This window comes from Tupaia chinensis, unplaced genomic scaffold (assembly GCF_000334495.1).
Source record: "Tupaia chinensis unplaced genomic scaffold, TupChi_1.0 Scaffold000362_1, whole genome shotgun sequence".
Classification (NCBI taxonomy): domain Eukaryota; kingdom Metazoa; phylum Chordata; class Mammalia; order Scandentia; family Tupaiidae; genus Tupaia; species Tupaia belangeri.
In genome coordinates, this window is record NW_006159859.1 from 1,394,925 (window position 1) to 1,420,016 (window position 25,092).

Sequence of the window (25,092 nt, forward strand, 5' to 3'; positions counted from 1 at the left end):
GCAGTAACCAGTTTCCTGACTTGTAACCCCCCTGAGTTCATGCCTCCCCTACAAGATGGCAGGGAAATAACTGCACCACCGTCAACAGGGCAATTGTGAGAACGCAGAGCGCCCAGCGCAAAAGCACCTTACAGACAGTAAGGTCATTCGTTCTGGGTTTGCTTCAGAGATAATGGGTAACCAGAGAATTAGATTTAGTCATTTCTAACTCTGTGAGACTCTTTAAAACAGTACTAAAGTCAACCCAGCACCAATTGATTTAAACAAAGTAATTACACGGTAAAATAGGGTGAGCAGAAAACCCTCTTCTGAGAATTAGGATTCCCGTCAGCTCTCCACATGGTGGGATCTGCCTGACAGCTCCAATGAAGGGGTTTGGCTGGCCTCCCTGACATCAGCCTCTTCAGGGGAGGCGTTCAATTCCAAGACTCTCTGGGTTTTTTTATCCGTCTATTATATAACTTATTTAAAATATTTTGAGGATCTATATATAATTACTGTCTACCATCTGTTATTTTAACACCTTCCATAAGTTCACTTTTCATTTGAAATAATTTTTTTTGGCCTCTGGTTCTTATTAAATTGGTGATCAGTCTGTTCTAATCTCAATTTTGTAGACCCTGACCCTCCTCCTCTTGACGTTCACATTTTTTGTAGACTGGAAAGCTTTTTATCATTATCATTCTGATGATTTTTCCTTGCCAGTTGTGCAGTTCTACATAACATTCCTAATGAAAAGGGCACATCAGCGTTGGTCCAAAAATCAAGTCTGCCTCTTTTCAATGGAGTAAACCTGGGCAAATTTCCTTCTTTAAGTTTATGTATTTATTCTTTCTGAGAGGGAAAGAAAAATAAAACAACACTCACGCCAGGGTCTTCACACTGCAACCCACCCCTAGCCTTGGCTAGCCACAGATCCCCAGCATATGCATGCGTGGCATACTCAGGAGGTCTCTGACATAAACCTGCAGCCTTCCCGTATGGTCAGTCTCACAAAGCATCATGGGAGAAATATCAAGAGCTCTCTTTTACTCGTCACGTTTGTCCACATGGATGTCCTGGTTTGGGCTCTCATGATAATCCAACAAGCTGCTGATCTAACAGGAGGCGGAGCCCAGGCCACAATATGAGCAATGTGGAATGGCTGCAAATACAGAGGGAGCCTCTTTCACTCACCCACTGCTCACCCTCTGCTGCTCAGCCTGCCAGACCAGTACTAGTCCAAAGCCTGTCACCAGTCTGTGGTCTGGGAGTTGGGGACCCCTGATCTACTGTACAAGTAACAGATGTAAAGTGGAAAGATGAAGCTTCGGGTTAGGCAAATGAACTGAAATCACAGATCCAATCCAGCTGTAAGTTACTTAACTCATTTGAACCCATCTTCTCATCTTTAAAATAAGAGTAGTAATAACCTACCTCGTGATGTTCGAGGAGGTCTAAATGAGTCTGTTCCTGGCATAAATCAGATACATATTGGTTTACTTACCTTGCCTACAAAACATACTACATCATATGGAAGGATTTGTGTGCCTATGGATCCGTTATTCTCACGTCACAATTATGTACATATAAAACTCAAGTTTATTTTAAAATTATGTACACAATGCAAGTTATGGAGTCTGTGTGTGTGTGTGTGTGTGTGTGTGTGTGTATCTGTGAATACAAAAGTACATTGTACTATAAAAATGTACTGTTTAACTTTATGTAATTAATTTCTAAAATGAACTGGTATGTGTGACAAGATCTTTCACATTTAACAGGAGAGCTTTGTTACATTGTAGTGTGTTGTTGCTTTTGAACAGATTTAGCACCATCCAGGGGCAAGGGCTTATTATGGTCTCATTATTTCCTGCTTCCCAGAGGATGAACTGTGTTAATTAAATACTTTAAAAGGGGGAAAAAATGCCTCCTTGTTGTGTCCCCATTATGCCTCCTTCTCTTGACTTACTGATGCTTGTTACAATTTATTGACATTGAATATATCTCAGAGCAAATTAACCCTTCTTCCTCTACTCCATAAGCCAAATACAAAAGTTGGATAAGGTTACAAAGTAGCCAATTGGCTTCTTCTAAGACTAAAGATACTAAACAATTTCCTGCAGCATTAAACCTCAGAAGAATTTAACAGCTTTTGTGAATCTAGCACGATGCTCATTTTCAAGCCAGAAGCAAACACATAAATCATGTTCAGCACAGTGCACCTGTCTTTAGAAAGCTGTTTACAGCCATGTATATTTATTAGTTTTCTGTGGTTTCAAGCAATACGTGGGGTTTTTTTCCCCTCCTTTCCTTACACGCACACACATTCCTATTGCAAAGCCTCTCCGCTACATCATAAAACACAGCCTCTGGGGATGATTATTTTTCCTACTTAGATTCTCGTGCTGTTGCTTCAGATAGTATCTTAAATAAGCGAGAGCTTTTGCTGTCCATGGATATTCACAAATTTCTTTGTGCCATTTGTCAAGAATTGTGTCGAGTCCAAGATTTCACTTGCAAGCTAACAAATCAGCTTGCCACTGGTTTGTGGATAGCAGCGGAAGGTACAAGACCCCTGGGTCAGAGAGAAAGGACTTCATTACTCACAGCAATAGCTGCAGTCAAAGCACCTTTATCTGAGCTGGTTTTCCAAGTGAGGAGTTCCAAGAGATGAAGCGAAGAGGGCCAAATGCCACCTGCACATGCGAAGGGTCGCATTACAGGAGAGGAATCCTAACATATGGGAATCCAAATCTTTTATAGTGGGCAATAATCCAGAATGGCTTTTGTCCCAGAAATAAATATTGTCTTTTTTATACAGGAAAGTAAACAAACTTGCCCTTTTCTTCAAAGGAAGACATAGTTCTTCCAAGCTGTTAAAAGAACCTTGAAAAGACAGTACAAAGGCAGATAGTACTTCTGCTCATTAGATGCGCTGAGATGAAAAGTAGCATGAAGTGTCATCTAACACCACTGAAGCCTTTTTCAGGGGCAACTTAATAAGGTTTCCAATACATTAAATTGTAGGAACCAGCAGATGGCATAATGGTTATGTTACTGGACCCTCTTGTAGTCCCAGACTGGGCAGTTTAAACTCACACCAAGCACATGTGCAGGTGTGCCCAAGATCCTGAGAGGAAAACGGAGAAGAAAGGATTGTGATATGGCCATTGCCCCTGGGGGTTGATTTCTCACTTTCTGTCTCTCTGTCTCTATCTTTCTGGCAAGCATACATACCCTATAGCAAACACCGCTCCAAAAAGCCCCCCAAAATTGTATATGTAATATGGATTGACTATGAACAGGTAATCCCCAAATCAAAAAGTCCTCTTTCAGATACCCCAAATTCCTTTTGTTTTCTTTACTAAAGGTAAAGTCAGGTTTAGTTTGCACTCAACGTATTTAACCTCTATGTTTCTCAGTTCCTCATCTGTGAAATGAATTCAATAGTAGTGCCTAATTCAATGAGCTGAATGATAGACTAAATGAGAGTCCACGTAGAGTGCTGAGCACAGAACAGTAAGCATTGTGTCTCATCATGCAGTATATGTTGGTTTTGATTAGAATGAGCTATGAGAACATTTTGATGAAAGGTACTTAAAATACCCCCTTCACTGATCCACCCTCACTGTACCCATTTCCAAATGGGAGTGCTAGTTTGTCTTTCCTTGGTATAGAAAATCATTTATCAGGAGATGGTGGAGATAGGAGGAAATCATATTTTGGAGGGCCTATTATGTGATATTAAGTATCAACTCAGAACACATACCCCAAAACAAAACAGAACAACCAAAGAACTGTCTAGTAGAAGAATGCAGGCAAATGTCTCAAGATTGCCTGAAGATATTTGGAATTCATATAAAATATTTACACAGATATGAAGAGGAAAAATGTATTAATTGAAAATACTAACTCTTCCGGTTCTGTAATCAAACGTAATCATCCAGTCCCTGGAAGCAGGGAGTTGATGTTGCAGTGGAGGACAAGTCACCAGGGAATGTACTGCAACCTTTTGTCAATGTTGTTTTGTGGGAAAACCTACTCTTGTTCACACTGATTGCTCTTGGGTTTTAGTGACTATTTTATATATGCTACTACTCTGGGTTTGTTTCCTTGCCTTCTCCCTAACATTTTTAGGAAGAAAAAAAAAGAAGCAAAAACCATAGATATATCACATGGTCTCATGAGTAAACCAGAGCTAAAAGGCACAAAGCAAAGAATTCACTCTGTCAACCTGTTCAGCTTTCCCTGGGAGTTCAATTACTGTATCGGCTTTATCTGGGCCACTGTGCATTTACTGAGAACATCGGCTATTATGGACTGCTCCTAGATATACAGCCATATTGTTACTCCCCACTTATCTGAAATCCTTTTCCAGGATTTCAATAGAGAGTTTTATTCTCTTCCATACTACTACCATTTGTAGAAAAGCTTTGTTATTTTAGTTGAATGCAATGGTGAGTAGGCTCTTTATTTTCTCCGGGATACAGTGCTCTTCAGAAGCTATATCTTAAAAATTTTGTGACTTTCTGTTAACTTTTTTTATACCCATAACTCCCTTAATATTTCAGTTTTAGTATCTTGCAGTCCAGTCTCATTCTGAGAGCTTGTTTAAACTCTGGGCTATTATATTTTCCATTTATGAAGCAGTTTGGAAATTTCTCTTTGCATCGAGTTATGAAATAAAGACTAAGATTCAAACAATGTAGTAAAATATTTTCAAAGGTTGCCTTTGATTCATTGATATGATCTAGATCCTCATGTGTGTATTTCCCAAGAAACTTTTATGTTAACCGATTCTTTCCGTACCCCTAACATTTTAAACTTAGTCATGCAGACACCACCCACCCGCCCTCTGACACCTTCTTCCTGATTGAAAGAGGCATTTATATATCTGAGTCACCTCCTGCCAGCCTCGCAGGAATTACATAAAAGCAATCTGCCAACCAGCTTGGCCTAAAGACAGAAAATCACATTTGGTGTCAAAGTAAAAGTCATTCTTGCTTATAGAGAATCACAGCCAAGCACTTTAGGACCTAACTCGCAGGACATCAGCCTTAATCAGCACTCAATGCTCTTAAATGAGTGAGCTCAGACGTGTTATATGTACAACACTTTGAATAAGCTTCTTCACCTCATAATTCTAAATGCATTGTAAATACTTTTATTTGTGTGTAGTAGAAAAATGAAAGGAAGAGAGAATGTAGATTAAGAAATAAAAACAATCTGAGCAAAACATGTTCTCTTTCCATGCTAAACAAAAATATTGATGTGGAAAGACATTTAAGACACAGAACTTGTGCATGAAAGGTGGGTTTAGGTTCTAAAAAAGATTAATTGAAGGATTTGCCTATGTCAGTTATAGCTAGAGAGTATATTAATCAAGATATGTTTAGTTTTCTTGTTTCTAGATGAGACCACATAGACCATGTAGAAAATATGGGTTCCAATTCCCCATTCTCCTTATTCATGTGTGAGTTGAAGTAAGTCTCTTCACATTTCTGACTTCAGGTGCTTTGCATGTAAAGTGGTAAAATGGTGCACACCCTCTCTCTATTGACACGATGTGTGTGAAAAATCTTTGAGAATTATGACAATAATATAAACATACAGCTACATGGTTTTTATCTTAAAATCCTAATTGCAATATTATAGTATATTCAAAAATTATTCTTTTTTTTTTTAAGGTTTTTACCATAGGGTGTGTGCACTAGGCAGAGAGAGACAATGAGAAAGGAAATGAGAACTATCCCCCCAGAGGGATGGCTAAGCCACAGTCCCTTGTTCTCCATTCTCTTTCTGGGATTTTGGGCATGCAAGTACACATGCCCAGGGTGAGTTTCAAGCTGCAGCATCTGGGACTCAAACCATGGTTGACCATGTGGGCATCCAGCTCCTTAACCACTATGCCACATCATGCTGGCCCTTCAATAATTATTCTTTTGGCGGCACAAAATGCAGTGCTCCCTTGAAGCCCATGTGCATGCTGAGAGAGCCTCCACACTGTTCTTTCTGTTGGATCCTGCCTAGCTGCTGGCTTTCCTAAGGGGTAGTGATGGGACTCATTTTTCTTTTTTTATAAGGTCATTAGGAAGTCTTGCCTCTATCTAGCTGATAAGAAGAATTATGAATTCTGGAAGGTCCTCTGTGTCCCACATTCCTTGCCTTCCCTCCAGACCTCCTACCCACACACACAGATTTGTGACATCTCAGAGAAGGTTCCACTGTGTTTTTCAGATACCCTGCCATAATAGCTCAGAGTTCCTCTCAGCTGTGAATAACCCTAATCAATTCCAGACTATCCTTGGAACTTAGGTGTGACACCATCCATCACTATTAGAACTGGAACTTCAGCTGCCAACCCAGAGCTTCTCCAGTGTGCTTACTTGTACTGTATAATGGGGGTGGGGGGGAGAATGTGTCTCTGAAATGCAGAAGTCAGTATTCCTCTGAGAATGATTTTTTTTTCTTTTTCTTTTTCTTTTTTTTTTAGAGAGGCTTTTGTTATAGGGCACGTGTGCTCGCCAGACAGACAGAGAGAGACAGAGAGACAGAAGGCGAGAAATCACCCCCCGGGGGGATGGCCATACTGCAATCCCTTCTTCTCCATTCTCCTCTCGGGATCTTGGGCATGCACGCACATGCAGCTGGCGCAAGTTTAAGCCACTGGGTCCGAGACTTGAACCACAGTCTACTACGTGGGAGTCCATCGACATAGCCATTACGCCAACTGCTGAGAATGATTGCTTTTGAAGGATTCTCTTTTCATTTGCACATAAGGCTTTCTCTCGGTGTTATAAAGTATAGCACACAGAGGTCGATAAAAGAGTGCATACGTAGGGCCAAATACAGACTCATTACACTTCTCCCCAGGACAGAGTTTCAAGCCCAGAAGGAAAGATTTTAATGCAAAGAAGATTGACCTCACTAGTTTTCTCAGACAAACCCATGGGAATTTGTTAGACACAACTGGAGCCCATCTCTCATAACAAGAGATCTTACCATTTGAGGACTGTTAGAGGAGAGGCATTATGACATCATTTCCCCGCTTCCTTTGGTTTCAGCTTCCACCCTTATTCAGAGAGAAGTTGAAAATATGTCAAACAGTTGGCAATACAGCCTTAGTTTTCAGTGGTGTGAAGACAATAATGTAGAACATATGAGACCTAAACAATTATATTATTAAGTACATTTTAATTTTAGGGTTATTTTGAAGTTATATTTTTACAGGACAAATAATTTTCCCATTAGGGAAGTGAATAGGCATTGTCACCTATTCCACATGGAGTAGCTAAGACACCTCCTTGTAGAGTAGCTGAAAGGTTTGAACTGGGTCACTGAGAGTAAATGGCTATTTGGTGGTCTAAGTTGCATAAAATAATGGCATCTTTTCCCATTTGAGAGTCATCTTACCCATTATGATGTAAAATTTAAATTAAATCTATGATTTATTATTAGGAGAAACACTGAGAACGATCTGAGTTTACAAAAGTAAACACACGTGATCTTAAAGTCTGTCTCAAAGACCACAACATGAAAGTTTACGTCTTATGCTTCACCTGTGTATGTATGAAAGATTCGCACCTACACCTCAATGTCTACTGTGTATTTCCAACTTCTTTCCAAATGAGAGGGCTATGGCCAAGAATTTTATGAAAGGTGTACAGTAAGAGTGGGAAGGGGCTCTTCGAACAAGGAGGACATTATTGATCCTGAGCAGATGAAGAGTGGGCCATACTTTGAGACCGTGGTGGGAACAGGTGCTATCTATGAGAGACAATCTAGTAAAGGAAGCAGGGCTCAAACTTACTCCGTCATACAGATAAATGTCACCCCTATTGTTGATCGAAGAGCACATCTAAGAGAAAAAGGCACAGAGGTTTAAAGCACCAGTAGGAAGAGACCAACTACCACAAATGAATAAACGAACAGACCATAACCCAAGCAGCAGCCAAGGAAAAGGGCCATCTGACCTCCAACATCGCGTATCCCTTTATTTTCCATTAGAAATAAGATGCCATCTAAACTACTTACCCCGCCCTATACCTAGCACCGCCCTGCTGACATGGTGTGGAGAGTATTGAGCAATTCTGCATTCAACCCTACTTTTCATAAAGATGTGAATGTCAAATATTTTAAATATCAACATAAAGTTCAAGAGCACATATAATTTTAAGTTTGATTCTGCTTTGGGAAGTCTGTTCTTGAGGCATTTGTAAATAGTTGAAAAGCTCAGTCTAAAATCAAATGGATTTCCCCACCATAAAGAAGCCCAGGAGATGATATAAAGTCAGCTGTCAGGGACTTTTTTTAACTTCGATAATTGGCTTGGAGTTCTTTGACCTTTAATTAAACAAAATAGATGAATTACTGAACTTTCTTCCTATTTACAACAGAAGCTTGAAATCATACAGGCTGGGAGAATAATTTGCAATAAGAAGCTGCTATTTTTCATTAACAGATAAATATTATAAAAGTTGGTGTTGGAATCTGCAAACACTATTTCTGACTGATCGTGATCTCATTATTTATTTGGAATCTATAACTTTTCATAATCTTCCTCACTCAAAAGGAACAACAACAAAGAACAGGAAAGAAAGAGCTAGTTCTCCTTGGGTAAATTAGTTAGATGTTAAGTCATTTTCAAATGCTTTGTGAGCTAGTCCTGGCATTTTTTTAAGTTTATTTATTTATCCTATGAGTGAGAGAGACAGAGAGTCAGAGACACTGTGACCCACTTGCTGCTTCTGCCAGCTTAGACCACTGGCACATGCTCGGCTGGCATACTCGGGGTGGTCCCCAACCTCAAACCTGCAACCTCCTGTGTGAGTCCAGCTCACAGTGTCAGATCTTACTGCTGCACCACCATTAGGCTCCATAGTATAATTTTTTTTTGGAGGGGTTTTTTGCTATAGGGTGCGTGTGCTCACCAGACTGAGAAAGGCAGAGAGACAGAAAGCGAGAAATCACTCCCCAGGGGGTATGACCATGCCACAATCCCTTCTCCTCCATTCTCCTCTCGGGATCTTGGGCACACACGCACACGTGCCTGGTGTGAGTTTTAAGCCACCAGGTCCGGGACATGAACCACGGTTGACTACATGGGAGTCCAGCGACATAGTCATTATGCTAACTGCTGGTCCCCATAGTCCTAATATTTTTAAAAGGCTATTAGTCCAACAAAATTCCAGGCCAAAATTCTACACATTTTATGATGTTCCAGAGTTTTATGAGAGGGTCTGATTAAGTCAGCTATAAAGAGATGGAACTAAAATAATATGCATGAGTAGAATTATAATTTGCAAATTGAACAATTTTTTTCTTATTTTGTTTTGCTATTTTAGTTTTATAACTTAGCTAGCTGTAGCAAGGTCCAGGAGTATGAAAAACAGGCAGTAATATGCTATTTTCCTGTCCAGAGTGAGATGCTTCAATGCAACAGTTTGAGAAATAATAAGTTGTCAGTCTCTAAGGTATCTTACAGCACTAACATTCTACTCTGTGATTATCACAATTTATGATGCATCCTTAGTTCAACCCCAAGCAAGGACTCAGGTTCTAGTTGCCAAACATTTCCTGCTCTCACTTACTGAGAGAATGAATGGAAGACCATTCCTATGAATGAACTCTTGGGATCTTTCCCAAAGTGGTGGTGTGTATTTTTGTATTTATATCATAACTGACCCCATTTTAAATCTCTATTATTTTTCTCTTTATCTTTTTTTTTGAAAGAGAGATTTTTGCTATAAGGCATGTGCACTTGTCAGAGATACAGAAAGTGAGAAATCATCCTCAAAGGGGATGGCCATGCTGCAATCTCTTCTCCATTCTCTTCTCAGAATCTTGGGCATGCATGCACACACACCTGGTGTGAGTTTTAAGCTACCAGGTCTGGGATTTGAACCATGGTCAACTATGTGGAAGTCCAGTCATATAACCATTATGCCATCGGCTGCTCCCGTCTTTTTTCTTAATCATTCACATGTAATGTTTACTACATTTCATGTATACATGCCTGGAAAGACTTTAAAGTTTTTTTCAGAATTGAGACAAAATATTAAAATTTTATTATGATAATTATGTTCCTGCCTCTGGGATTCACACATATTATATCATCTAAAATTTACAACTTCTGAGGAAGGTACTGTCATCATTTTTTTATAATAAGAAAACAGAGGCTCAGGGAAGGTATATGCCAAAATGAAGAGTTGGGATTTGAGCCCAAGAGCCTTTCCTCCAGAAACAAAACTACTACTTTCTAAGTAGCCTCCCAGTTAGAATGTTGTCAGAAAACCACAGTAAATTATCCTGGTAACGTGACCTGGCTTATGGTCTTACCGGATGTAAAACCATTTTTATTTCTGGTCTCTTCAGGTCAACTGGCCTTTTCTTTCATTACATCCTTAAGAGTCATCATCCTTTTTGTTTTTTTTCTTCTGTTCCTCTACTGTCTCTCTATACTTTCAGTCCAGCTTCTCTAAAACTCCTTTTTCCCTCCTCAGTTTAGTTCCTTTTTTGGTCCCAGAATTATAGTTCAACTTCAGGCATTAACTACTCTCAATTTCAAGTCAGAAGCATCATTATTCATTTGTTTATGCATTCAACAAATATTTATAAGTGCCTACTAGATATCACTGGGCAATCCACAGTGAATGGAACAAGCAAAGTCTCTGCTCTTGTATTCCTAGGTTCAGTGGGAATAGAGTACACAGTGTTACCCTTCCAGGTATTGGCAGGTGTGAAGAAAATAACGTGTGGTAAAGGAGATGGGTAAGTTTGGGCCTCAAAAGGTCAAGGAATGTCTGTTGCCAAATTTACAAAGATGGTTGGTAAAATTCTCTCTGATAAGGTAATTTTTGAGTAGAGACATAAAAGAAATGTGAATTTAAAATGTGATGATAGGGAGTCAGGGGATGGTATAGTGGTGACCCAACTAAACAGACATGGGAGAGGTTCTGGGTGTATGTCCCAGGATGCCCTGAGCACGCTGACATGTGTGTACCTGCGTGTGATTCAGGCCAGCTGGAACCGGAGGTGTATCACAATGTGAAGACTCTGTTAGGAACCTATCTCTTTCTCATAGATTATATATGGATGGATATATATATATATACACATACACACACACACACACACACACGTATATATATATATATACACACATATATATATGTGTATATATATATATATATATACACACACACATACATATACATTTTAATGTGATGATCTGGAAGAAATTTAGGAGCAGAGAGAAAGAACAGCAGAGCAAAGTTCCAGAAGCAGGAATAATCTTGTTATGTTTCCCTAACAATAAGAAGGCCTGTGGGCTGGAGCTGAGTGAGAAAAATGACTTGATGCCTGAAATCGTTTGACTCATATATAATTAATTCAAGAATGGCATTTAACTATAAAAATATAAATCATTTTCCAGAATGCTTGTGAGTATATTAATATGTTATATGTGTGTTTCATGCTTTAGAGTCCATAACAACTTTCCCCAAATATTTTCTCATTTTCCCCCAAAACATCATGTAAGTGAGTGATAGGTCTAACTTATTTCAGCGATGAAGAAAAGATGTGACACATGGCAAGCACTCAGTACATGTATATTGAAGTAATCAGGTGATTTGTTGATGCTACGACATGACATTTATCAGCTTGCCTCACCATGTTCATCATGATGGAACACCAGTGTCTGGGTTATAATGCCGGGAAGCCTCAGAGCCATGGAGATCCTTGAGCCATTTGCCCCCACAATTTGTAAATGCATTTACATTTTGTCTTGATTTACACTTTTTCTGCCTAATTCTTCTTTTAATTCTAAAACATATTTCCTAGCAGTTTCTGTAGGCTCCTAACTTGCCTTATCTGATCTGTTTATATTCTTAGAAACCAGATCAGAAATCTTGCTGGACCTATATGAAAAATAAATGCAAACGATTCCAAGTGAGAGCATAATAAAACTCTTAAATAATAAATGTGTCTTAGTCTTTTTGTGCTGTGATAACAAGATACCACAGACTGGGTAGTTTATAAACCACACAAGCTTACTTCTCACAGTTCTGTTGGCTGGGAGGTCCAACGTATGAATTGCAGAATATACACTCAGAGAACAGTAAGATGCAGTAACCCTAATACTTGCTTTCCAGTGACCATTCTGATGTCACAGACATTTTGTATTTTGTATTTTTCCGCAACTACAACTAGGTTCTAATAGATTAAAGTTGCTAGGCAAAGTATATACACTTGGGCTTTTTCCCCTAATTTGCATCAAAAAAATTATAAAGCGTTCTAGCCTATTCAAAAGAGGGTCCATATTCTGATTGAAAACCAGATAAGGAGATTCATATATGCCAAACCTGATTTTATTTATCTGAAACACCCAGTTTGCAGATTTGTCTGAGCTCCACTTTTCTTTCCCCAAAGCAAGGGCTTCCTTCCAGTATTGATGGTCTACCCATCTAGTACGATGTGCCTCTATTGATGGGGTATACTTAGCATGTCATTTCCATGGAATCTATTTTCTTTCTTTATTTTCCAGTTACCCTATAACATTTTTCAGTTAAATATGATTCTCTCTTCTTCTAGTTGGGAATTATTGTGGAATTACATTCATTCGTTCACTCATTCTTTCAACAGGTAGCTTTGGGAACCTTCTGTGTGCCAAGCACTCCTGTGGGCACTGCAGATCCAGCATTGTAAAGACAGAGGTTATCTCTTCTCCATCGCAAAGCTTAATGAATGATTATAATTGGAAGAACAAAATGAATGACTGTAAATAAATATATGCCAATAGTGGGACTAGCAATTGGCATAATGACTGTGTTGCTGCACTCCCACGTAGTCAACCACAGTTCGAGTCCTGGACCCGGTGGCTTAAACTCATGCTGGGCACATGTGCATGCGTGCCCAAGAGCCCAAGAGGAGACTGGAGGAGAAGGGATTGCAACATAGCCATCCCCCCTGGGGAGTGATTTCTCGCTTTCTGTCTCTGTCTCTGTCTTTCTGGCAAGTGCACACGCCCTACAGCAAAAAAACCTCCAAAAAAAAAAAATGCCAATAGTGATAGTAATAAAATCTTTTAAGAAAAATAAAAGAAGGCAAAGAATACGGATAGAGTGATAGACTGGGCATCTATTTGAAAGAGGGTAGTCTCTAAAGACAAAATAAGCATGTGAGGTGATGTTTGTATTAGCTATCTTGCTTCAACCATTTCACAGAGTTTACATATATTAAAACATCACGTTGTAAATAGTAAGTATCTATGATTTTATGTTTGTCAATTATACCTTAATAAACCTCAGAGAGAGCATGAAGTAAAGAGGGCGGTCAAGGAAGACCTCACTAAGGAGATTAGGCTTAAGCAGGGACCTGCGAAGTGGGGACGTAAAACATGAATGTCTGGAGGAGCTGAGAACAAACTTGGTATGTACTAGAAATAGCGTGAAGGCAAGTGTGGCTAGGGCTGAGTCAGTAGGAATAAGAAGGGCAGAAGAGAGGCTAAGGCCAGAGCCAAGTAGAGTATGGATTTTTGAAAATCGGTCAAAATTGTCACTATTTCCCAGTGCTTCATGATATGTTTGGCAATACTGTTTCTGTAGTTTTCTTAAAGCCAATGTAAAAGGAGTAGACATATAGCAGAAATAATTTTGGTAGGATAATTCATGTAATACCTTTTTTTAAGAGTTTTTTGTTTGTTTTTGTTTTGGGTTTTGTTTTTGTTTTCTGTTTGTTGTTGTTGTTGTTGTTGTTGTTGTTGTTATAGGGCACATGCACTAGCTGGAGAGACAGAGAGAAACAGACAGAAAGTGAGAAATTACCCCGGGGGGGCAAGAGGGGTTGGCCACACCGCAATTCCTTCTCTTCCATTCTCCTCTTAGGATTTTGGGGACACACGCACATGCACACACACCTGGTGTGAGCTTTAAGCCTCCAGGTCTGGAACTCAAACCACAGTCGACCGTGTGGGAGTCCAGCGACACAACCATTATGCCATCTGCTGGTCCCCATGTAATAATACCCTTTTAATAAATTCAAGAAAAAACATGGGGCAAGAATTAGTCTCAGTTGTACATTCTGATTTTTCTTTGTTTATTGAGCTGAAATTCACTTACATAAAATCAGCCATTTTGAAGTGATTCAGTGGCATTTAGTACATTCACAGTATTGTGCAACCACTATCTCTGACTTCAAAACATGTCCATCACCCCAAAAGGAACTTCATTAAGTAGTTATGTCCAATTTTTCTCTTACTCTGAATCCAGATGCAATAGAGAATTGGAGGAAGAAGGATTGCAGAATGACCACGTCCCATCGAAGGGCTCTCTCTTTCTTTCTCTCTGTCTCTCTCTCTCGTGCATGCATGCACACACTATCAGGAATAAAGAAAAAAACATGGTATTTTCAAAATTTTTCTTTTTTATCATTTAACAGCCTGATTTTTCTCCTTCTTTTTCCTAGAGAGGATCACATTAATTTTCCAAAACCAAATTTTCTAATGAATGCAGAATATTGTACCAAATGGTGTAATAAATAATTGATGTAAAAATTTATTTAAGCCATTTCATCATATTGTTGTACATTTGGGTTTTTCCACTTTTTTGGCTAATATAAATACTATTTCTGTATCAGTGTATATTTACATAGCAATAAGGCAGCCATTTCTACAGCAAAAAATAATTTTGCTTATTTTTCATCAAACAAAACAACTTTGAGCAAATTTGAAAATGCTCATTAGAGTACTAAAAGGGAACATAAAATCCAATTATTATAATATGATAATTGCATTTTCAACACAATTTAACGCAAAAAAAAATTTTAAATGAATATTTTCAAATCTGAATCTGCATGCTAGCCCACTAACTTCTTAGTTTTCTGTCTTTATTCTGCAAAGCCAAGAACATTTGCAGGCATTAAAAGAATTTTGCCTAGTTGAAGGCAAAAAAGATCTAATTTAAAGAAATTGAGCTCTAAGAACTGAGCAAAATGGTAGCTTTTATATATCTTTGGATTTCTTCCAACATTCTTCACCAGAATGAATATATCAAGTAGAGAAAATCAGGGACAAAAATTTTAAATTAACTGCAGAAAAGTTTTACATGAAGACTCTAGTTAGTATTCATTACATGTGCAACATTCTTTGAGAGAATATCTCATCATTTCTGCTTTCATATTTGTGTTTTCTAGGTTATATTTTGACCTGTTTGTCTTTTGTAAGTGAACAAATTAGGTTGGTGAATAAAATTAAAGACAGGGAAGAAATTTTAATGCTGAGCATTTTTTAGAAGGAAAATTATTACCTTTGAGCACAGAATTTTTAGAATTAACATTTTCTAATCAACTACATACTACTTACCATAAATGTAAAACAACATACTACTTACCATAAATGTAAATGTCTTTGGCTGCTAAAGTGAATGAAAGCAATTGGGCAGCTAATTATAAGCTTCTACGAGTTGTCAGAAAAGTAATGATGCATTTTTACATAAAAAAAAAAATGTCCTGACTTTTGTGACCACCCCATGTATCTATGTATCTAGACACACACACACACACACACACACACACACACACACACACACACATCAGAGATAGTGTAATACAGATCACTATTTCAGTTTCAGACATGGTAGACATGACTTACATATATAATAGTTTGAGTGTCAGAGTATTAAGAGCAGTATGTGTAGATCAATATCCTTACCCTAGAACCTTCCACTTTTATCTTTGAAAATGGGCAAGTTATTTCTCCTCACGAGGGTGTGTAGAAGAAGTATTGACTAAGATCCTTTACAAATCTAACAGTGGTTATCTTCTTCTTAGTTGAGGTGGACATCTGAGTACTATAATTTATGTGTGCATGCATATATGAGTGCATGCATGAGAGAGAGAAAAAGAGAGAGGAGCATCAGAATTTAAATTAGAATGAGAAGGAAAAGGAAAAGAAAGAAAAGTTTATTTAATGCTCAGAATGCTAAATATTTCATAAGATACAGCAATTGAAATCCTGATTCAACATAGCTTACTTGTCAGAAGTATTTTGTTTGTTTGCTTGTCTGTTTGTTTTGTTTTAGGTGTTGTGTTTTACTTTGTTGCCATAGGGCCCATGCACTTGAGGGAGAGAGACAGAGAGAGACAGAGGCAAAGTGAGAAACTACCCCCTCCCTAAGGTATAGAGGAGATTTATTTTATTATGATGCCTCCTTTTGAATAACCATCACTACTTTTTGGGAATCTCAGATATAAAGCTGAAAAGTCTTATATTTTGAAGACCAAGGACATATCTGAAAAATAACAGTCTACTTTTTCAACATTGTATTCTTGTACAACTTCACTTTGCATGAGTGTCTTTCTCTTGACAATTGGTGAACTGTGTTCCTGACGGGTAAAAGGGGGATATATGTTATGTACCAGATACTAGTTCCTTTGATATATGCAGAATAAACTGCATTGTATTTTATGTAATCTTGAAAGTATCTTTCTAGTTTTAAAGGGATAAAGAAACTACCTTCCATCCTTTCATCCTCTCATGTATAAAGGAGTAGTTTACTCCTCTGAATACAAAGGGAAGATATCTTTTTAAAACTTCTCAATGCCTGATACATTTTTTGAATTATGTATTTCAGGCCCTGCTTGATACTCAGAATCTTTTGCGTGCACAAATCACAAATTTCACATTCAACCTGGGATTTTCAGGGAAATTTTACCACACAGGTAAGAGAAAAGGATTAACTATTCTCATTAAGGATTCTGACTACTCTATGCAAAATTGTACACCCCTCCTGCTCACGCCTTCCCTACATCTCCTTTACCCTTCCCCCACTTCTTCATATCATTCAACTCCATTTAACATAGTATTTTTTTAACCTTTAGAAACTGTTAATGGTGGGGCCAGTAGATGGCATAGTGGTTAAGTCACTGGACTCCCACATGGCCAACCACAGTTTGAATCTCAGACCCAGTGGCTTGAAACTCCTGCCAGATGTGTGTTTGTGTGTGCCCAAGATCCCAGGAGGAAAATGAAGGAGAAGGGATTGGATTGTGGTTTGGCCATCCCCCCTACCGGATAGTTTCTCACTTTTCCTTTCACTGTGTTTGTCTCTTTCTCTCACCAGCACACATGCCCTAAGACAAAAACCTTTAAAAAAAAAGAAAGAAAGAAAGAAAGAAAGAAAGAAAGAAAGAAAGAAAGAAAGAAAGAAAGAAAGAAAGAAAGAAAGAAAGAAAGAAAGAAAGAAAAAGTTAGTGGTTACAAAGTTTATGGTATTTTCTAATGGCCTCCTTTTTTTAGTGAGCTATAATGTACATAGATGACAACACATAAATAACAAGTGTGATGTTCAGACAATTTTCATGAAGTATATTTAGGATTGTCACCTGCAAGCACAACAGGAAAGAAAATGCCATCAGACTCTCCCAATCTTGTGTGATCTTATTGCGCATTGATTTTTCCTAGCTTTGAGATGTGTACTAAAGGATTCATACGGCGTGGACTCAACATGATTTTGTTTCTATGGATGCTATTGTATACAGGTTATAATTCTTTCATTTTCTCTGCCGTGTAGTATCCCACTAGTTGATCACACTGAAATTCCTTTGTTGAATCTATTTCAGTGTAAATGATTAAGTTGTTTCTACTCTTTGCCTTTGTGAATAATCCTGTTATGAACATTTATATGCCTGTCCTTCGGAGGAATAAGTATTTTTTTCTCATCAGCTCTCAATTAGGAATGGAATTGCTCTTTAAGTGGCACACACGATCCGCTTCAGGAGAAAATCCTGAACAGTTCCTCAAAGTAATTGTACCAATTTATATTCCTAACAGTACGTATGCCCTGTTGTCCTACATCTTCGCCAATATTTGGTATTGTTTGTCTTTCTAATTTTAGCCTTTCTGGTAGTCATGTAGAGATTTTATTTTATGGTTTTAATGTACACATCTCTGATGAGCAATAAACAGATCCTTTTATGTTTATTGACTATCTGGATATTCTCTTTGGAAAAACACCTGCATTTTTAAATCAGGTCATCTGCTGCTACTTATTAATTTGTAGAAATTCCTTACATAGTCTTCATGCATCAGTTATATGTGTGGAAAATATTTTCTCCCAGCGTCTGGGCTATCTTTTCTTTTCTTTTTTTTTTTTTTTTTTTTTTTTTTTTTTTTTTTTTTTGGAGAGATTTTTGCTATAGGGCACGTGCGCTCACCAGACAGACAGAGAGAGACATAGAGACAGAAAGCGAGAAATCACCCCCCCAGAGGGGATGGTCACGCCGCAATCCCTTCTCCTCCATTCTCCTCTCGGGATCTTGGGCACGCATGCACATGTGCCTGGCGTGAATTTTAAGCCACTGGGGTCGATTACGTGGGAGTCCAGCGACATAGCCATTACGCTAACTGCTGGTTCCCTGGGCTATCTTTTCTTCGTAATGTTTTTGATGGTTAAAAACACTTCATTTTAATATTGTCTACCTTATTTTTTTTCTTCATGGCCAGCTTTTTGTGTCTTGTTTAATAAACCTCTGCATAATGTAGGATCATGAAAATATTTTCATACATTGTTACATTGTCAAAATTTATAAATCTGTAATCCATCTGGAATGGATTTTGTGTATGTATCTGACAGAGGTCTAGTAATCTTTTTATTTCATAAAGTACCAAGTAATTGACACCAAGCAACCAAAAGCATCCTTCCCCACTGCACCGTAGTGTCATCGTTGTAATAAACTAGATTACCATGTATGTGTGAGCTCTGTTTATGGGCTCTCATTCCTGTTCTCTGTTTTGTCACCATTAATGTTTCTTATTTATTCTAACTTTATGATTCATATTAACATCTGCTAGAGTAATCTTCCAGGTTCGTTCATCTTCTGCAAGATTGCCTTAGCTATTTATTCTTGACCATTTTCATTTAGAATTTGGTTTGCCAGTTGGAATAATTTTTATTGAGAGTTCGTGAAACATATACATTAATTTAGGCAGAATTAACATCTGAACTATTGAGTCTCCCAATCTTGAAAAAGGTAATTATAAAGTCAAGCAAGATGGCATGCACTTATAATCCTAGCTACTTGGGAGGTTGAGACAGGAAATCATAATACTGCAAGACTCTTGTCTAAAAGCACATGTGCATACACACACACACACACACACACACACACACACACACACACACATAACGGACTAGAAAATGAAACATAAAGATGTATCCTTGGGACCAGCAGTTAGCGTAATGGCTATGTCGCTGGACTCCCATGTAGTCGACCATGGTTTGAGTCCCGGACCCAGTGGCTTAAACTCACAGCACCCGACGTGTGGTGCGTGCATGCCCAAGATCCTGAGAAGAGAATGGAGGAGAAGAGATTGCAGCGTGGCCATCCCCCCTGGGGGATGATTTCTCGCTTTCTGTCTCTCTGTTTCTCTCTGTCTTTCTGGCGAGCGCACGCAAAATAAATAAATAAATAAATAAATGTATTCTAAATTGCTTGCATATAGGAACATTCTACTATCTTGGCATAATACTCTAAGTGAGAATTTTCTCTTTATGTGCAGAAGTTCACTTCATTTTTCTACTAAAGTTAAACCCATAGAACCACTAAATTTCACAATGGTGATCTTCAAAAAACCTAAGGAAATGGAAGATTGTTCATAACCTCTTTCTTAATATATCCTAATTTCAGGTGATTATCTTAGATTCTTTGACATCTTTCAGGGGAAAAAAAATTATCCTACAGGTAAGAACTTATCAGGACAAGATCAAAAACCTAGAAAATAAGTAGATAGAGGGAGATTATAGGAAAAGCCATAGTAGCAAAGCAGGAAAACCCAGATTCACCCAAGAAAACACTCCTGACTACTCCCTATTTTTCTGTCCAACATTGAATGCTGGAAAATGACTCTAGCCAGTCCCTCTCCTTCCTTCTCATCTCTGAAATATATGTCTTCTCTTTAAACCAGGGAAAGTGGAGCACAGGAGGAGGCTAATGCCAATATTTGAAGGGGATCTTATTTGTGTACAATAAAAAAGCTGCCACAAAACTGTATCCAGGGTTGTCTAAGGCCAGTAATGCTATTTTGTCAGTAGGAACATTTATACAATTTAATAGTCAATATTTTAAAAATTATATATTATAAAATTTCATAGAATTATATTGTCTTTCTTTCTAAATGAGTAATTCATTTTTTCTACTAAAAATTCTATTCATTTTACCAATCTTGAAAGGAAAGAGAAAAGTAGAACTATCATAATAGTAAGACTTCATTTCAGGAGGAAGCCTTGTCTTGTGTGACCTACTTTAATTTTTGAAGAATTGATGCATTCTGTGAGAAATAAGATGAAGAAAATGAAAATCAGAGTTCTCTTTTAGTGAGCAATTATCATATTCTGGTACTTTGCTATGCACTTTTCATGTAGCTTTTCACTGAGCCTTCAAAGTGTTACCTTATTTTCTAGCTAAGAACACACAAAATTAGAGGGGCCAGAAGTAACCTAACTAGCTAAGCATCAAAAAGCGGTCTTAACCCTAGGCCAATCAGGGTCCAATTCTTCTGTATTAGAAAAATTGGGCTTTGGGGGCCAGTGGTTAAGGTGCTGGATTCCTACATGGTCAACCAAGGTTCATGTCCTGGATCCAGTGGCTTGAAACTCAGACCAGGCATGTGTGCATGCATGTCCAAAATCCAGAGAAGAGAATGAAGGAGAAGGGATTGTGGCATGGCCATCTTCCCGGGGGGGGGTGGGGGGTGTGGATTTCTCACTTTGCCTCTCTGTTTTTCTCTTCTCTCTCCATCTTTCTGGCAAGTGCACATGCCCAATGGCAAAAAAAAAAAAAAAAGTTGGCTTTTTATTCTTTAATTGGCAATCCTTGATTAATAAAGGCAAATAGCAGAAGATTCCTCTTATCTATAGGTTTATTGGGTTCATATATTTTCCTAAATCATAGTATCTACAAATCCCAATTATATCATAAAATTAGTTAACGGTGGAAGAAATGAGAATGTTTAGTCAATAAATGCTGATCTCATTCCTAGACTCCACATTTGGTCAGTAAATGGTAGTCATGCTCTGTGAATTTAGAGTTGCTCAGTAGGAGTTAGAACCCAGATTCTGTCCCAAACCTCCTAGTGACTTGGGACAAGTAACATTACCTCTTGAAATATCAGCCTTCTTTTGCTTACAATGAGGTAAGCAGTGGCCCTTACTTCATAGGGTTGTTACAAAGAAGAAGTAAGATGACTCTTTAAAGTACTTCCCGCAATGCTTGACACAAGCATTTGATTTCTCAGTTTAAAAAATAATTAAACACACACATACACACACACTAGTGTGTGTGCTCACCAGAGAGGAGGAGAAAGGGAAAGTGAGAAAGCCTCCTCTGTGGGTAATGTTCATGCCACAATCCCTTCTCCATCTCTCCTTCCTTTTGGGATTTTGAACATGCATGAAATACACTCAGTGTCTTTTTTCCAGGTCTCTGGGTCTAGGACTCAAACCTTGCAACTGGCCATGTGGGATCCAGCCACCTCAATCACCAGACCAGCCAGGGCTGGCCCTAATTTCTCATTTTTCTCTGTTTCTATAGTTCTGACAAAGTTGAGCAAAGTGGGGGAGTTAAGGACTGGCAAGGGGCCCGGATAATCTAAATATGACAACTACTTGTCAGTTGCTTGTTATCATAATGTTTAAAGTAAAAGCAATAGACACTTGTTCTCAGTAGAATTAATGCTGGTTTAAAACATCCCTAAGTAGGATTAAAGGAAACCAGGTAAGAGAGCTATAAAGAAAAAAGGAAAGACACGTAAGTATGCCTACAATGAGTTGTGATGAGTCTGTCAAAAGGCGGATATCATTTGTCTAACTCTTGCGTGATCCAAATGTATAAATACTTTCACTGCAGATTTCACCATGCTATTCAGTGAAGAGCAACAAATGCTATTTTTGAAGAATCCTGAGATCTTTTGCTGTTTAGTTAGATAAATATTGACAAAAAAACCCAACTAAAAAAAGAAAAGAATAGAGAGATGATAGAAAAGATGCCGAGAAAGAAAGAAGGAGACAGTGAGTCAAGATTAAGAACAGTTTCTAGTGTTCACGACATAATATAATATTAAATGTTGAAGGTGGTGAATATGTTGATTGTCTCAATTTGTTTATTACACCTGTATGCATGCTTTTAAAGGCCATTCTGTAGCCTACAATTATGTGTAATGATTATATGTAAATCATAAATTACAATCAATATTTAAAGGGGAAAAATAAGACTAGTAGGAGAGGAACTTTACATACTAGGGAATCCCACTTTCCCCACACTCCCATTGCAGTGCAGGCAAAAATTGGGAATAAACTGATAACAGGAGACTGCTGCTCTTTTGCAGTTTGACAAAGCAAAACTGCAACAAATAACTGACTTATCTTGGTGTACTGAAGACAAACACCCATAGAATACAGAAATTAATGTTAAGCATTGGATACAGGTAGAGATGTTTAATTGCAGGACAATCAAATGACACAATTCTGTGTAAAACACAGACACACACACACACACACACACACACACAAAGCATGTGTTTAAGCATCCCCAGTCACACCTACCAAGTGCATCTTTTTCTGAACCACTTTTTTATGTCTGAATGGTAGTAGGACCAAGACCCTGCCATGATCAGGATCCTCAGTCTCTAATCCCTGGAAGCCATCTTCCTATTCTTTTGCATTTCTCTCTAGAAGGTTTCTTTGAGCTGTAAACCCCATGAATGCTTGATGTTGGCGGCTCATTGATCAGATCAATGAGTTCAGATAATGGCTTGGTTAGCTTTTGAACACAGTATCCCTTCTACCAGAAGACATTCAGGTGAAAACCACCTCCTTTCATATAGTATCAAAAGACGGGAGAAAAGAAAAATGAAAAACTCATGGAGATATGCAAGAAATACAAGATTGTAAATAGTAAATACCAAAGGAAAGGAAAGAGGGTTACCATGCCAGAACTACATTAACTAGCACTTCCTCCAGAAGAAGAAAGTCAGTGTTGCTCTCTATCTTCTTACCCACATAGAATACCAACATTAAAGAGATGATGTGCCTTAGCTATAATTATATGACTCAAGTGTGTCGGCACCTACGATACATGCTAAAAATTCCTGACTTCAAAGGTTCCACTCATTTTACTCTATAATGGCAACATGAGTGCATGATGAAGAGGAAAGAATAAAGACAATAAAGCAGATCAGATTTTTTTAACGTAATTTTTGTATATAGGGTGATGAAAGTCCTTCATGTCACTACAGCTCTTAGGCATATGAAAGTGAAATTAAAGACTATCCTTGTTGAACAATTATGTTACTCTTCTTATCCTATTCTTTTTCACTCAATCTTTGTTCCTCCTATATAAATTAGAATGATCATCAAGTCTCAATACGACATCCTTATCTTTGATAAATTGTTTTCCTTGCCCAGTAAATCTAGCATCTGAATCTTCCTCTGCCAACAGGCTCTGCCTTTCTTCTCTTAGGGAGCATGGTGACAGCCACTGGCCTCACTTGGCTGATCAAGAGCAGCAGTCCCTCCTCCACCTTCAGCCTGTGGGGTCATAATAAAGCCAGCCACACTACAGCTGCCCTCGAAAATATAAAAATATATTTTCTCCACACAGAGCAGACACGGCAGTTGAAGAATCCACTGCTCTAGGAGCCTAAGGGATGCGTGTTGGGGCTGAAACCAAAGTGTGGCTGCATAATTTTGGGACAATTAATATCACCTGATGATGCGTCAGGACAGCATGAGCCCCTCGCACTGCTGTCTTTTCATGCTCTGTGAAGAAGCTGTGCCTGCAGAGGTACAGGAAGGGACTCTGGATCCCCTCAAGTTAAGAGAACTGTGGAGTTAGCCACGCTCAAACTGCAGGTCAGGGAAAATGGGGAATAGAAAACAAGCCCAGAGGTGAAGGAACAGAGGGAATGATAGGACTGACTCGCAAGGAAACTGAAGTTGCTGATGGCACGTCTGCTTCTAAGAACTTGAGAGGACAGACCAGCCTCAGGGATATGACCACAAGAAGCCACCTGGATTGTTTTCTCTGACTTTCTCATTTCCATCTTCTTCCCATCCGTTTTATGCTTTCTCCTTTCTTTCCTTCAATCTTGTGTGATCTTCCCAGTAATCATTTCCACATTCCCTTCTCTTCTCTTTCTTACACCTTAGTTTACACCACATATTGAGTAGAAACCCAAGCAAATGATCGAGTCACTTTGCCGTGACTGCACATGTCACCCGTGTCAGGAGGACTTGCTGCCAGGACTCTGAGACACATTTCCCTCCTCATACCCCCTCTGTTGTATTTCTTACTCCACCCCCTGTTCTCGCCAAAACACAAATCATACAACGACGCTAAGATGTAAGGGTTCTAATGTCCTTGGGAATGGTTTCATGTTTCCATCTGGCAGTGATTTTATATCCATGTCTCATGTTTAACAACTTTTTCAAGAGTTTTGTCACAGTCTCTGGTTGTTCCCTAACAGATTTCTCTTTGCTACATTTCATGTTCAAAATCTTATATAGATGTAAAACAGTGCGAGTGGTGTCTTCTAAATACCAATAGCAGAGTGCATCATCATTGGACAGGCAGGCCGGTGTAACTGGAATTAATCTGATCGTCTCGTCTCCTCCCAAAGGAACAGAAGAGGAAGATGAAGGAGACGACTGTCTTCTGGGGTCTGTGGACGAGTTCTGGTGGTTCCCTCACATGTGGAGCCACATGCAGCCCCACCTCTTCCACAACGAGTCCTCCTTGGTCGAGCAGATGATCCTCAACAAAAAATTTGCCTTAGTAAGTAACTCACTTCTACTGTTGCACTGAATATGTGTGTGTACTGATTAGAGGAATGGCAAGGGTTTATAAGCAAACCTCTTGGAGGCTTTTGGCAAATTGGTACTTTCGGGGCAACTTTCTCTGTGATCATTAAGAAGACTTGGTACTGCCCTTCGGTATGTGGCTTGTGTGTCTGTCTGTATTGGGAACTCATCATATGCTCAATGTTTTCAGGGGTCTAATTTTTTTGAGAGAGAGATTTTTGCTATAGGGCACCTGAAGAGACAAAAAGAGGTGGAGAGAGAG

The 25,092-nt window shown here is 38.6% G+C and overlaps 1 protein-coding gene across 2 annotated transcripts in view; it reads left to right on the forward strand.

Annotated features, from left to right (window-relative positions):
* The window catches only part of NDST3 (N-deacetylase and N-sulfotransferase 3), a 142,428-nt gene that overhangs the window by 17,342 nt on the left and 99,994 nt on the right, over positions 1-25,092 (forward strand). For both annotated transcript variants that reach the window (XM_027773668.1, XM_027773667.1), the window contains exons 2-3: positions 16,608-16,695; positions 24,650-24,804. In XM_027773668.1, coding sequence (XP_027629469.1) covers positions 16,608-16,695; positions 24,650-24,804 — 243 coding nt within the window. The remainder of the gene's footprint in view (positions 1-16,607; positions 16,696-24,649; positions 24,805-25,092) is intronic.